At 44.8% G+C, this 14,467-nt stretch overlaps 1 protein-coding gene across 4 annotated transcripts; it reads left to right on the forward strand.

Moving 5' to 3' along the window:
- The first annotated feature begins 2,962 nt into the window (after nt 1-2,962).
- CCDC160 (coiled-coil domain containing 160) lies at nt 2,963-12,321 on the forward strand. Of its 4 annotated transcripts, none has more exons than XM_053274064.1 (2): nt 2,963-4,147; nt 11,297-12,321. In XM_053274064.1, the coding sequence occupies exon 2, from the start codon at nt 11,309-11,311 to the stop codon at nt 12,275-12,277; it is 969 nt and encodes a 322-aa protein (XP_053130039.1). In that variant the 5' UTR covers nt 2,963-4,147; nt 11,297-11,308; the 3' UTR covers nt 12,278-12,321. The 4 variants fall into 4 exon arrangements, with proteins under 4 accessions (XP_053130039.1, XP_053130038.1, XP_053130040.1 ...); XM_053274063.1 differs by lacking the exon at nt 2,963-4,147 and adding an exon at nt 4,503-4,709; XM_053274065.1 differs by lacking the exon at nt 2,963-4,147 and adding an exon at nt 4,719-4,733.
- The last annotated feature ends 2,146 nt before the right edge of the window (nt 12,322-14,467 follow it).

Raw genomic sequence — 14,467 nt, forward strand, 5'->3', positions numbered from 1 at the left:
TTAGCTAAGGGGACAAGGCATGCTTCCTTCAACAAGACCACCTTACTGGGGAGGCCATTTTATTCATTCATTCATTCACTCACTCATTTATTTATTTCTAAGTACATCACTTTGAAAACTGTCATTGAAAAGCAGTATATCAATATTTATTGTATTGTGTTGTGTTGTGTTGTGTTGTATTCCATAAACGGGGTGCACCCACCGAAAATCTCCTCTCTTCACACAACTGGAAATTGGGAGCATGCTGGGCTCTTCTACCCAGGCAGGGTGCTTTTCCTACCATGATGGTGGTCATGTGTCCTCGTTTGGCAGGGCCACTCGGAGGAGGGCTTCTGAAGAAGAGTGGTTAGAGTGCTGGACTAGGACCGGGGAGACCCGAGTTCAAATCCCCATTCAGCCATGATACTAGCTGGGTGACTCTGGGCCAGTCACTTTTCTCTCAGCCTAGGCTACTTCACAGGGTTGTTGTGAAGAGAAACTTAAGTATGTAGTACACCACTCTGGGCTCCTTGGAGGAAGAGCGGGATAGAAAAATGTTAATAATAATAATAATAATTATTATTATTATTATTTAAAAAGAGACAAACGTTCTCTGTCTTCAAATAGTGATGGAAGATTAGTTGAGTGTAACCCAGTACTATAAGAATAAGTGGTGTCTACTTTAAGTGAGCATATGGTGGGTTTCATACAAAACAGATTTCAGTTGCACGAGAAAATATGTGTATGCACACACACACCCCTTAAACACTATCTTGGCAATTTGGGATCTAATCTATCTATCTATCGATTTTATTTTACATTTACATTTTATATCCTGCTCTTCCTCCAAGGAGCCCAGAGCGGTTCTCCTCCCTCCCTCCCTCCCTCCCTGCCTCCCTCTCTCTCTAATATAAACATTATGTTTGCAATTCAGGAGAAAACATGCTCAGTGCAGCTAACAAATATCATAGGCTTGTTAGGGGAGCCAGACCACACTCCCTCCCAGTCTTTGGACAGGTGCTTGCAAACATTAAGGGAGGAGGCGAGGAGAATGATCTTGTGTGAGGTAGGAGCTGGGTAGGGCGGCTTTTCCTCCTACCAGCGAAAAAGCTGGAAACGGAATCTGGGTAGGGCACACTCATCCTACCCAACTGCCACCTCGCATATGATCATTCTCCCCGCCTCCTACTTTTAATGCTTAAGCCACACAACTGGAAATTGGGAGCATGCCGGGCTCTTCTACCCAGGCAGGGTGCTTTTCCTACCGTGCTGGTGATCATGTGAACAAGCCTCATAGATCTTTTGCAACATCCATGCTCACCCTAGCTCTGAGAGCTGAAAGAAAGTGCATAGCTCCAAAGCATGTCCTGAGGTTGTACATGGGAGATTCCAGAAAAATACATTTTAAAAAATGATGAAGAAAGAGTTTGACCCTTACTATCAGTGTATACAGAATACAGATGGGGGCAAGTGGTTGATGGTAGTGATTGAGGTCTATGGAGAATGGCTTATCCTGTGGGGACATCTATGGGTTCAATCAATAGGGACTAGTAACATAAAGTAAATAAAGTGTGCCATCGAGTTGCTGTCGACTCCCGGTGACCACAGAGCCCTGTAGTTGTCTTTGGTCGAATACAGGAGGGGTTTACCACTGCCATCTCCCGTGCAGTATGAGATGATGATGCCTTTCAGCATCTTCCTTTTTTTTTTAATTAAAAGTTTTTTTATTTATTACGGAGAAAAAAGGGAAATCCATCTCTTGAAATCAAAACATACAAAGTTTGTTTATGCCAGAAATCAATTACCAGAATAAAGTAAATAGAAAAAAGAAATAACAAACAAAAAGGTAACTTCCACCAACTGGACTAAATCATAACAATCATGGAACCAGAAATCACAGATCAAAACCAGATCTCGGAAATAAGCAATGACCTTGTTGAACATTATATTTTATAAAAGGTTCCTATATCGCTGCTGCTCGAGATATAGGTGTTTTCCGTACTAGTAGCATAGAGCCAGATAATTTGCTGGTCAAATCAGTCTGTTGGATTATTCAGCCCCTCTATCCACTGCTTGTTGGCTCAGCCCTTAGGGCTACCAGATCACAAGACTGAAATGACAATAGAAGCCACCATGGGCCAAGGCAAGTGTTATCTCCAAATTGTAGCTGAAGCTGAGAGCGAGCAAAGCAACTTAGCTTAAGGCCACCTGGTGACTTAATAACAGAGGCAAGATCTGAAGCAAGGACATGTTGGTTTGTAGCTTAGTCTCTTGGCCCCAGGGGGGTGTGTGTGTGTCCCACCTTCAGTTCCCTGATGTTGTTGGACTACAACTCCCATGGCGCCCAGTCAGTGTGTCTACCAAAAACCTTATAGGTTTTTGGATGATATTGATAATATTGATACATATCTTTATATCCTATAGAGTGATTGTATTGGATTACAAGGAGTTTGGATTGGATTACAAAGAGCTTACATTTTTCTGATGAATGTCACGCATCTGGCTTGTGTTAAAGGGTTACAAAGAATCTCCTTAGACTATATGATGACATGTCAAGCTTCATGAGGCTTGTGAAGAACTCCCTTGGAGCAAGTGGCATTCATATATATAAGTATATTGATGGTTGCATGTGACATATTTATTTGCATAGTGGTGTCATAGATAATGAATTAATATTGTTCAGTCTATAAGCTTACCTATATTTCTGATTTAAAAAGATATTTGATTATTATGTAGCTCGAGGAGTAGATTGCATATTGGGGTTCCTTCTTTTTCTCCAGCATTATAACGAGTCAGACCATTGATTGTTGGCAAAGGCCCTCCAGGGTTTCAGGCAGGACTTTCCCCCAGGAGTCCTGGGGAATAATCAAATATCTGAGCCAGGGCTACTTGGAGATGCCGGGGATTGAACCTGGGGCCTCCTGCTCTACCATTGAGCCACAGCCCCATCCCCTGGGCCACTGTGGCAGAGGATGATGGGAGTTGTAGTCCAACCAGATCTAGTTGGTGTCTGCCTTCACAGGCTGACAACCAGCATGGCCAGCAATTGGTAGCAAGGAGTCCTAAAGCATAGGGGCAAAACCTAGATTGTGGGGCAGGAGGACTGGGGCAGCATTCAGGGACCTCCTCATCCTCGGAACTGCCCTCCACCAGACTGGTGACAGGGACGATGCTGGCGGTTGAAAACCCACTGTAACCAATTAATTACCTGAGCAACCTAACTTTAAAAGGTGGTTTCTGTTATGTTATTTACAGAAACACGGCTGAACTTGAATAAATAAAGATGATCCCCTACTTTGGCTTTGGAATTATTATTATTTTCAAATGGACCAGCATGCCTGTCTATGACTTTTATTTTATGTTATGTTTAGAGACTCCGGGGAGGAAGAATGACAATGCACAATTCACACTGGCAAAAAAAATTAGGAAGTTTTTATTTCAAAGAGGTGATAATAGAGACAACTATTACGGTGGGATTAGGCGGAATCTGGCCACATATTACTCTTCTGCTGTTTCTTTCAAGGTATCCATAAGCAATTGATTGCGCCTTTTCTAGTTTCTCTGCCTAGCGGATCAGCTGAATGTTACGCCTGGGACTTGCAAGCAAAGTCCTTCAACATGACAGTAGCAGTCACCACATTTCTATCCATAGTAGTCAAAAGCAGGGCCCCAGTAGCTTGGGGCGGTTAATGACGACCGAGTAACACCCCCTTAGCTTGGGCTACAAGTTTGTCTCTGTTGTGTGTTTTGCAGTTTTGTTTATAACCCATGTTTTGCATTCCTCTTGTGTTTATGGTTGCGTATTGCTGTATTGTACTACGGGCTAGTAAACGTTGCATGGTGAGATGAACACAGCGAGCTGGGTGTGCAACACAGCAGAAGCGTTCTTCGGCATTGTGCAGCGTGCACACACAGCAGCACGGCCCCTCTAAACTGGACTGGGCGAAGCCACTGAAGGGAGCTTTGCTCTTCACAATGAGGGGCAATCCATTGGCGAGGTGTGCTCTCTCCCTCCTGCTTTTCGCTCCCAACCGCCAGAGAGAACTCCAGGCCTTTCCTCTCCCTGTAGGCCTCAGCGTTGCTAGGGAGGCCCTAGCAACCGTGCTCCAGCTCCTCCTCCTGCAGCAGGACTACGCTGGGGAATGAAAGCCAGCTCTGGGGGTGCCAGGTAAGGCTGGGGCTGATGGTGGGATCCTTGCAGTGCATATACTCCAGATCACATCATGCAAATCCCACTAAGACTTTTTATGTATTTTTCCTACTGCATGCATATATACCTTTTGTGCAAGCTGTTCTTTTGGGGTTCTACCTCTCTGGCTTTAGCATGACATTGTCTGTTCTTTTTGTTCAAAAATCTGCTCTCCCGGGCAAAAAAAGCTCATTGGGGTCTAGGTTTTCGACACTCTAGACCAGACCTGCTCAACTTAGCCCCTACCCGGCTGTTTTTGGACTACAACTCCCATAATCCCCAGACACAGCGGCCAGAAGCCAGGGATTATGGGAGTTGTAGGCCACTGTCTGCAGGAGGGCCAAAGTGGAGCAATTGCTCTAAACAATTCTCCTGTTTCAGAAGTGAAAGGTGCTACATATCCACTAGGATTGTTTTCATGATTATTCATATACTGCCATCGACAAGCATGGTGTTTTCTGAAGTGCTAAAGGACAGGTCCCTGCCCTGAGGGGCTTACAATCAAGAAAACAGACAAGGGAAACAGAGGAAGATAATGGAGGTAGGGTAAACAAGGGAAGAATATGTGAGTATTTCAATGACATGTATTTAAGCCTGGTCACAGCAGGACAGGGGTTCCAGGGTCTGGGTCCCCAGACGATGGACGTCAACACACATAATCCTCTGCCACAAGGCCACTGTGGCTGAGGATGATGGGTGTTGTAGTCCACCGACATCTGGGTAAGCAAAGTTGGGAGCCTCTAAATAGCTGAGAATGAGATTGAGCCAAAGGCCTCATGGAAAAGCACAGGTTTTTACAGGCCCTGTGCTCTCTGTGAGTTGTAGAAAAATACAGGTTTTGAAGTTAGTCTGTCAAAGCACACATTCTGCCACAAGACCCTGTGTTAATTTCCTGGCAACTGATCATGTGCTTTTAATTGCTGTGTAACAGACAGAAATTAAAAGGTTGTTTCTCTTTCCCCCACCAGCAGAGATTTTACAGGCACAGGACAAAAATAAGAGGCATATTCAACAGGTTAATCTTTTCCTGCCATTGGAGATGTGTCTCCAGTGCCAGGAAAAGCTTCACCTGTTGAATATGCTTGTTCTAAAAACATTTAGTATTTATATACTGTTTCTGAGTGGTCAGCGTGTTGCAGAAAAGTAAGTGTGGTGTGATCTTCAGAACACCCCTGCAAGGAGGGAGGAGAGCTGGTCTTATGGTAGCAAGCATAACTTGTCCCCTTAGCTAAGCAGGGTCCACCCTGGTTGCATATGAATGGGAGACTTGATGTGTGAGCACTGTTAGATATTCCCCACTGGGTATGGAGCCGCTCTGGGAAGAACAGAAAGTTTCAAGTTCCCTCTCTGGCTTCTTCAAGCTAGGGCTGAGAGAGATTCCTGCCTGCAACCTTGGAGAAGTCGCTGCCAGTCTGTGAAGACAATACTGAGTAAGATAGACCAATGGTCTGACTCAGTATATGGCAGCTTTCTATATTCCTAAGGTAGGAAACTATTATTCCCGGCATATTAAAGATTGGGGAGCTGCAGCTGGAAGAGAGTGGCTTGCTTGGTGAGTTCATAACAAGAGGTAAAATTTGAATGAGGGACTTTCTGATTGTTAGCTCACTATCTTTTGCTCCAAGCAGTTGTAAAAGTCTGCAGGAGTGGTGGGGGCGGGTGAGGGATAGAGGTGTGCACGTAACCAGTTTTTATGGTTTGGTTCAAATTCAAACTGAACTGCCGACCTGCAAAACGATTTGGTCGAACTGACCAGCAGTTTGGTCCATTCAGTCAAACTGGTTCAGTGGGCTGTGCTTTTAAAGGGGAATCTGGTGAGGATTCCTCTTTACAAGCATAGCCCATTGAACTGGGTTGAACCAGTCTGTAATGGACCGGGCCCGATTCGAACTTGGATCGGCCGCCTTTTTCTTTTTAGGCCAGTTCAGTTGGAGTTTGAACTGGTCAAACCGGGCTGGTTCGAATAGAACCCTGATCGATTTGAACAGGTTCTGCACACCCCTAGTGAGGGAGAGAAGCACTGCAAAATTTCCAGCCGCCTCTTTTGCTTTGTAGATTAAATGGGAGGGGGAGAGAAAGCCACGGCAAATAATTAACTTAAATATTCCTAGCTTCACACAACGCTCAAAGTTCATCTTTTGTAATAAGCTTAGTAATAACAGGGAAAACACAGTTGAACAAACAATTTTCTGAGTAAATGACACAGTGGCTGAATCCACGACTCTTTCAGTTCCGGGGGGTGCGATGGAAACCCGGCTTTCTTCTCCAGCCCAATGCATTTGCAGGGGGCGGGTGGGACTCTTTTTTTTTTGCGTTTAATGAACACAGGTTCTCATCTTACAACCCAAGGCCGATCTGCACAGTTGGGGAGTTGGCCTGGAGAAAAGAGGCGCAGGAATGGAATACAAGGAATGCTACAGGTCAGGCCTCAGGAGGGACAATGGGCGGCCGTGCGGGAGAAGTTTGAATGCACCGTCCTTTCCTCCCGCTGCGTGCCGCTGTACCTTAGACTGCAAATCCACTTTCAAACAACCATCACCATAGAGCTCAATAATGTGGCTGTAGCATTCCATTCGTTATTTCCAAGGAGTGTTTGAATAAAAAGAAGACATTGTAAGCAGTAGGCTTGTCCACACGACCGTTAAGTGGGTCGGACAAGCATCCGCCTTTCTGAGCTGTGCGCACTCCCAGTTTTGGATCCTGTCAAGGTTTAAATGCCTGAATGGCTTAGGCCCAGGTTACTTGAGAGAACGCCTTTCCCGGCAAGATCCCTCTGCTCATTAAGATCAGGAGAGATCCGTCTCTGTGTGCCACCAGTTCCTCTGGTGGCAACCAGGGATTGGATTTTCTTAGCATCCGTAGGTTGTGGGACACTCTCCCCTGAGTATAAGAAGCTTGCCGTCTTTGGAGGCCCTCAAGAGAGCCCTCAAGACCTATCTTTTCAGCCTGGCTTTTAATAATATTGAATTGTTTTAAAAATGTGTTTTATGTTAATTTTAACTGTTTTTATATTGTGTTGATGTGAACATTTTTAGATGTTATTTTAAATTTTTTGTATGTTAACTGACCTGAGCCATTCTGGAATGGGCGGTATAGAAATGAAATGAAATAAATACACAAAGGTAGGAGGCGGGGAAAGTGATTGTGTGCAAGGTTGCCGCTGGGTGGGACGAGTGTGTCCTACCCCGATTCCGTCCCATTTCTGGATGTGGTAGGAGGAAATACCGCCCTACCCAGCTGAGGCTTAGCAGACAATCATGCTGTACGCTTCCTTCCTTGTTAATTGCACACAACCTAACATTGGGATGCTTGTTGTCCTATCCACTTAATGATTGTGTGAACAAACCTAAAGTTAAGAACATAAGGACAGCTTTGCTGGATCAGACTTGAGCGCTATCTGGCCCAGCACACTGTTTCATACAGTGGCCCACCAGGGTGCTTTCCAGATGGCAACTTAAAATTGCTTCGCTATGTATAGGCTTGGTGTGCATTCGTACAATCTGGGTTTTGACACCATCCTGCACACAGGAACAGCAAGGTGTCGTTCCCACAGCCTGCATTCGGATCTTACCCTGATCTTTCAGGTTTAAAGCGTTGTTCGTGCGTTACAAAATAGTCGCTTTTTTTAAAATGCTATGAGAACAGTTGGCAGGCTTGCTGGGTGTACTCAGAAGTAAACAATTAGTTCAGTGGGCTTCCCCCAAGTCCCAAGTAAGAGTGCACAGGATTGCAGCTGTAGAAGTGACGCTTGCACAGAGAACACGTCAATGGCGAACTATTCCTGAGCCTTCTAGAAACTGGCGTCCATGTGCAAATTCACCCAGAGACACTTTCCTCCTCTTATCTCCATTTCTCTCTCCCCTGGGAGGAAGTGGTATGAAATCCAATGGCAGCTTCGAAACGTTAGGGTAAGCCATGGGATTGTACACCACTTCCTCCCATGCAGTCTGGAAAGCACCCAGGCACCTTGGGAAGCCACACAACCAGGAGATGAAGGCATGCCCTCTCTCCTGCCTCTCCTCCCCTGTAACTGGTCTTCAGAAGCATCCTGCCTCTGAACATGGATGTAGCCCAGGCCTGCTCAGCTTCGGCCCTCCTGCAGATGTTGGCCTACAACTCCCACAATCCCTGGCTATTGGCCACTGTGGCTGTGGATTATGGGATTTGTAGTCCAAGAATATCTGGGGTGGGGCCTAATTTGAGCAGGCCTGACGTAGCCAAAGCCATCAGGATTTGTAGCTGTTAATAGACCTGTCCTCCATGAATTTGCCTCTGTTTGTATATTACATGCTCCCTACCTGATAAATTCCAAGTGTGGTATTGTGGGTGCTGGTCGTTAGCATGGCACATCTCTTGAGGTGAGCCATAACACATTGTGTTTTTGCAGCATCAATCAGAATGGGATAATTCAGGGCTTAGCACCTTTTTACCTTCAGGGCCGCCTCTCCCGTCCCGTCCCGTCCTGTGTGATCTGTAGGCCCACGCTGTGGGAGCCAGCATGGTGTAGTGGTTAGAGTGCTGGACTAGGACCGGGGACACGCGAGTTCAAATCCCCATTCAGCCATGAGACTTGCTGGGTGACTCATTTCTTTACCGCCAGGCATTTGCCCTTTAATTTATTTATTTTTTAAAAAATCAGATGCTGTTCTTGTTTGTACACTGCCCTGCATCTCTGGATTGGGTGGGATAATCAATCTTTAAATAAACAAACAAACAAATAAATAAATAGTTCATCGCAAACAGCAAGAACAGTTAAAATGATGTGCAGCACACTCCTGTGCACATTTACTCAGAAGTAAGCCTTGCCGTGTTCAGTGGGGCTTACTCCCTTGTGAGGCTGTAAGAGTGCCCCGTTTTGTGTCGAGAATACTATTGTGGTGCGTGCTTGCACGGTATGATGGTTTGACAGCAATATAATGGAGCAGCATCTAGGAGTCTTTGGGGCAGGAGAAGAATGCTTTTCTTTGCTCACCTATCTGCTCCGCTGCCTCTGTTTACCAGAGTGGTCTCTGTTTTCAAATACCTGTCCCTGGGAAATCACTGTCCCTATTTTTGCCTGTTGTGAATTATTATTATTTATTCAATTTCGCTACCACCCTTCCAAAAATGGCTCTGGGTGGTTTACACAGAGAAATAATAAATAAATAAGATGGATTCCTGTCCCCAAAGGGCTCACAATCTAAAAGAAAAAGACAAGATAAACACCAGCAACAGTCACTGGAGGTACTGTGCTGGGGGTGGATAGGGCCAGTTACTATCTCCCTGCTAAATAAAAGAGAATCACCACGTTAAAATGTGCCTCTTTGCCAAGTTAACAGGGGTATGCCTTTTTAAATCTGTGTGAGTTGCTAGCATCCCCATTCTTCAAGGCTCAAGTTCTCTGGAAGTTCAATCTTGGAGTGGGGAATTAATGCACTTTGCCTGCAAAGTAAAATAAAGTGTGCTGTCGAGTTGGTGTCAACTCCTGGCGACCACAAAGCCCTGTGGTTGTCTTTGGTAGAATACAGGAGGGGTTTACCATTGCCTCCTCCCCCGCAGTATGAGATGATACCTTTCAGCATCTTCCTATATTGCTGCTGCCTGATATAGGTGTTTCCCACAGTCTGGGAAACATACCAGTGGAGATTCGAACCAGCAATCTCTGGCTTGCTTGTCAAGTCATTTCCCCACTGTGCCATTAGGTGTAGTGCACATCTAATGCACATCCATGCAGATCCATGCACAGGGACTCTAAAGCACCATGCAATGCATAACCTAGGAAGTTGCCGTCTACTGAGTCAGACCACTCATCCATTTAGCTACTCTGACAGGGAGCAGGTATCCAGGGCTTCAGGCATAGAGCTGCCATGCCCCCTGAAATTCCAGGTTTCACCCTGCTTTCAAGCATCTCACCCAGATTACTTAGCTCACCCAGATTTGACTGGATTTTAGCTTTGATTTTAAACAAAAAAAAAGCTAAGCTCTCGCTCTTGTAGAAGAGGAGTCATGGAGCAAAACGTGCAGTCACTATTCTGCTTAAAAATTATCTTCAAGCCAATTTATATAATATGCAAATTAGCCACCCACCCCACCCCACCCCAGATTTGGAAAGCCAGGATATAGCAATCCTATAATCAGGCAGGAATTTTTCTCAGCCCTGTCTGGAGATGTTAGGGATTGAACCTGGGACCTTTTGCATGCAAAGCAGATGCTCTGCCTCTGAGCTACAGCCCCATCCCCTGCCATTTCATACACACCACACTTGCTGAGAGATATTAGTCCCAGCCACTAACAGAGATGTGGTGTGCGGGGGCTAGAGATAGGGCCTTTTCGGTTGTGGCTCCTCCTCGGCTTTGGAATGCCCTCCCTGAAGAACTTCGCCATACTCCCACCCTCTGTGTTTTTAAAAAAATCTTAAAACAGACCTTTTTAAGGAGGCTTTTAAATGCTCCTTTTTAAAAATTATGTCTGGTAGGTTCTTTTGCTTTTTATAATTTCCAGTTTTTAGCTTTGAAAATCACCTTTAATTTGAACCGAATTATGATTGTGGTTTTTAATCTGACAACTTCTTTGTTTAATTTAGTTAATTTTATTACTTTTATTGTGTCTTGTATCTATTTTATTGTTATGAGCTGCCCCAAGCACTAGTGCACTAGAGGGGCGGGGCATAAATATTTTAAATAAATAATAAATAAATATCCTGAATTGTGGATAACCCCTTGCAGCAGAGTTTTTGTTGTTGTTGTTGTTAGAGAGATTAAAAAAACAAAAGGACCAAAAACGCAACTGTGCTGTGAGATAATTCTGGAATTATCCACAATTCAGAATATCTCTGTGAAAACACCCTTCTGGCTTTTTAAGTGGTGGGAGACAATGCATTTCATAGTAAATATCAGTACTGTGGAAAGGGTTTCAGAACAGTGATCTTTGGTGTAAGATTGGGCTGTTACAGGCATGTTTGCGAAATGTTTGCGAAAAGTTGGACAGTATGACCTCTTTGGAGAAAAGTTCAATTAAAATTAGCAGATCTTACATCCCGAGTTTCAACATTAGAGGTCTTACTGTAACACTTACGAACAGCCCTAAATGTACCCCATCAGTTGCTAATATTGTTTTTTAATTTATCCCCCACCCTATGGACTGGCAAAGGAAACTTTGGAAATGGAGAGTCCAGATCAACATTGGCTGGAGAAGCTGTTTCCCCCTCGATTCAGCGAGGAAGATTTCTTCAGTCAAGTCCATCAACCTGAACCGCTGATCTGCGAAAAGTTGGCTTCAGAGAGAGCACGGAGAATCAAAGGACTCTACAATATGGCGGTGACCAAGTTTCAAGAAGAAAAAAGGCCCCAGAGAAAAGAATCTCCTTCCAGCCTCATCATAAAAAGGAGGGAGGCAGGCTTAGAGGGGACAAAGATAAACATTTCAAAGGAGAAGACAGAAGCAGATTCTGCCTGGAGAACTACTAATTTAGACGTTGGATCTGAAGAAAGCATTGCGGAAACAGAAGGTCATTGTATCTGGAAAGCAAAGGAATGCACAGCTTTAAGAAGAGAGATGCACAGAGAGCATTTGGGAAGCCTCTCTTTGAAGCTTCAGCTGCCCTTTCTAAAGGCAGAGTTGGCAGAACTGAAAGCCCAACGCCAAAAATTAGTGGCAGGATTTGAAGAAGCCAAACAAGAGCTGAGCCAGTCCAGAAAAGAGGCGTTGTGCAAGGCTGCTCAGCTAGAGGAGATTCAGAAGCAAAGCCGCAACAAAGATGCCAAGATCGAAGCACTGGAACGAGAACTCCTTGAGAAATCCGGGCGGGTAAGAAGTTTCAGCAAGGAACTGCAGCAGGCCCGGGAGGAGATCCTTCGTTTAGAGCTGCACAAGAAGGATTTGCAATGGGAGTTGGAGAAGCTGAAAGAGGAGCGAGGTTTTGAAAATAAGTTATCCATCGCAAAGGCAAAACTGCAGCATGATGAGGAAATTAAAAAAATACAAAGAGAGCTAGAGGAGGCTAACAGAGCACTAGCATCAGAAAGGGCCTTGAACACTAAACATGCTGCTGCCCTAGAAATGCTGAAGAAACATTTTTTGGGCCCACCGTCATCTGACCCAATTGAAAATTTGAGCATCTATTTTATTTAACGCAAATGAAAAATAAAAGAAATTACTGCAAGCCCATTTCACAACCAGTCTTGCACTCTTTCTTCTTTTCCATTTACGCTGGATGAACTTTTAAAATGCAATCATCTGTGATGGTAAAACAGCATCTCTTTTCTTCAGAGAATTCTCTTTTTTGAACGGGGGTGTTTTCTCATTCAATTCCATCTCAGAGAACCCTTGTGAGTCTTAAAGCCACAAGCCTCTATTATGTTGTCTCCTTGCAAGACTAGGCTGCTATTTTCCACATGAGAACAACTTTGCCAAGGAACACTGGTTCTTATTGAGAGAATCATGTCTGGGATGCTGAATCTGAATGCACCATTTCATATCCCTCACTGTTTATTGTGTGAATTGACAAAGGCTGCATAAACCAGTTCTGAGCATGCTGAAATCTGCCTGCAAACGAAACTGGTAAAATTAGAGAGTAATTAAAATCACCAAATCAACGTTCTTCCATAACATTAAGACGTTATTAAATCATAATATAGCAATAAAATAAATCATAAATTAATAATATAGCAATTGCCATTACTTCCCAAATCTGATTTTCTCCCTTCTCAATTTATGTGTGCCATTTTCCAGAATCTGACTGTAATGCACATTGGCTGGTGTATTTGTTGTTAATAGCACATGCAATTTTCACCCTTAACCAGTAGGGGGAAGTCCTTACCTAGATCTTCTAGGTCTCCTTAAGGCCTCTCTACAGAGAGATAAAGGTTTGCATCCCATCCGCTTCGGTTGGCCTGCACATATGTAGGCTTTCTACTTACACAGGGCTTTTAATCAGCCAGAAGAGAAGGGTGGTTAAAATAAGAGTCCTGTATAACTAAGAGAGCTGGGTGGAGAGGAGAGCTGGTCTTGTGGTAGCAAGCATGACTTGCTCTGGTTGCATATGAATGGGAGACCAGATGTTTGAGCATTCCCCTCAGCGGATGGAGCCGCTCTGGGAAGAGCAGAAGATTCCTGCCTGCAACCTTGGAGAAGCCGCTGCCAATCTGTGTAGGCAATACTGAGCTAGATGGATCTAGGGTCTGACTCCGTAGAAGGCAGCTTCCTATGGTCCTATGAGAGCAGCATTTTAACTGTGTCCAGCCCAGGGCTGCTCAACTTTGGCCCTCCTGCAGATGTTGGCCTACAACTCCCATAAGTTGGTTATTGGCCACTGTGGCTCGGGATGATGGGAGTTGTAGTCCAAAACATGTAGTGAGCTCCAGAGATGAGCAGGCCTAGTCTAGCCTCTGGGAAGCTCACAAGCTAGGCATGAAATCAACAGACAAACTCTGTGCATTGTCTCCAACATTTGGAGAGATGGAAGTTTGGGACAGCATTCAAATATGATAAATATAAATACATAAATTTGGTATTCAGAGGTAGCTTGCCTCTGAACCTGGAAGTTCCATTTAGCTATCATGCCTGCCAGCCACTGACTGTGAAACTGTCTAACCCAAGGATTCCCAACCTGTGGTACTCCAGATGTTGTGAACAACTCTCATCATCCCCAATTACAGCTTATTGTAGTGTTCAGCAACATCTGGAGTACCACAGGTTAGGGACCCCTGGTCTAACCCCTTTTAAAAGCCATCCAACCTACTGAGTACCAATGCCAACCTGAGCCCAAGTGCCAATGTGGCCTAGCATCCGTGACCTGGTTGGGGCCAGCTCCTAAATTAGAGATAAATGTTAGAGAAATTCTTCTCCCTCTCACATAACACTAGAACCAGGGGTCATCCCATTAAATTGATTGCCAGGAAATTTAGGACCAACAAATGGAGGTACTTTACTTGTACTTGTGTTATTCTCGGCTATAAGATGTGGCAACAGCCAACAACCTGGATGGCTTTAAGGTGGTTTTGGATAACTTGGAGAGAGGTCTATCTAATGGAGGAGAGGTCTATCAACAGCTACTAGTTGGAGGGCTACAGTCCACCTCCAGCCTCAAAGGCAGGATGCCTCTGAGTCCCAGTTGCAGGGGAGTAATGGCAGGAGAGAGGGCATGCCTTCACCTCTTGCCTGTGGGCTTCTCAAGGGCATCTGGTGGGCCACTATGGGAAACAGGATGCTAGACTAGATGGGCCTTGGGCCTGATCCATCAGGGCTGTTCATTTTATGTTCTTTTTAAAGCCAACTTTTACAAGCTTCGACAGTGGTACAGAGGAGGGAAGATTGCCAACA

This window comes from Hemicordylus capensis, chromosome 11, assembly GCF_027244095.1.
Source record: "Hemicordylus capensis ecotype Gifberg chromosome 11, rHemCap1.1.pri, whole genome shotgun sequence".
Taxonomy (NCBI): domain Eukaryota; kingdom Metazoa; phylum Chordata; class Lepidosauria; order Squamata; family Cordylidae; genus Hemicordylus; species Hemicordylus capensis.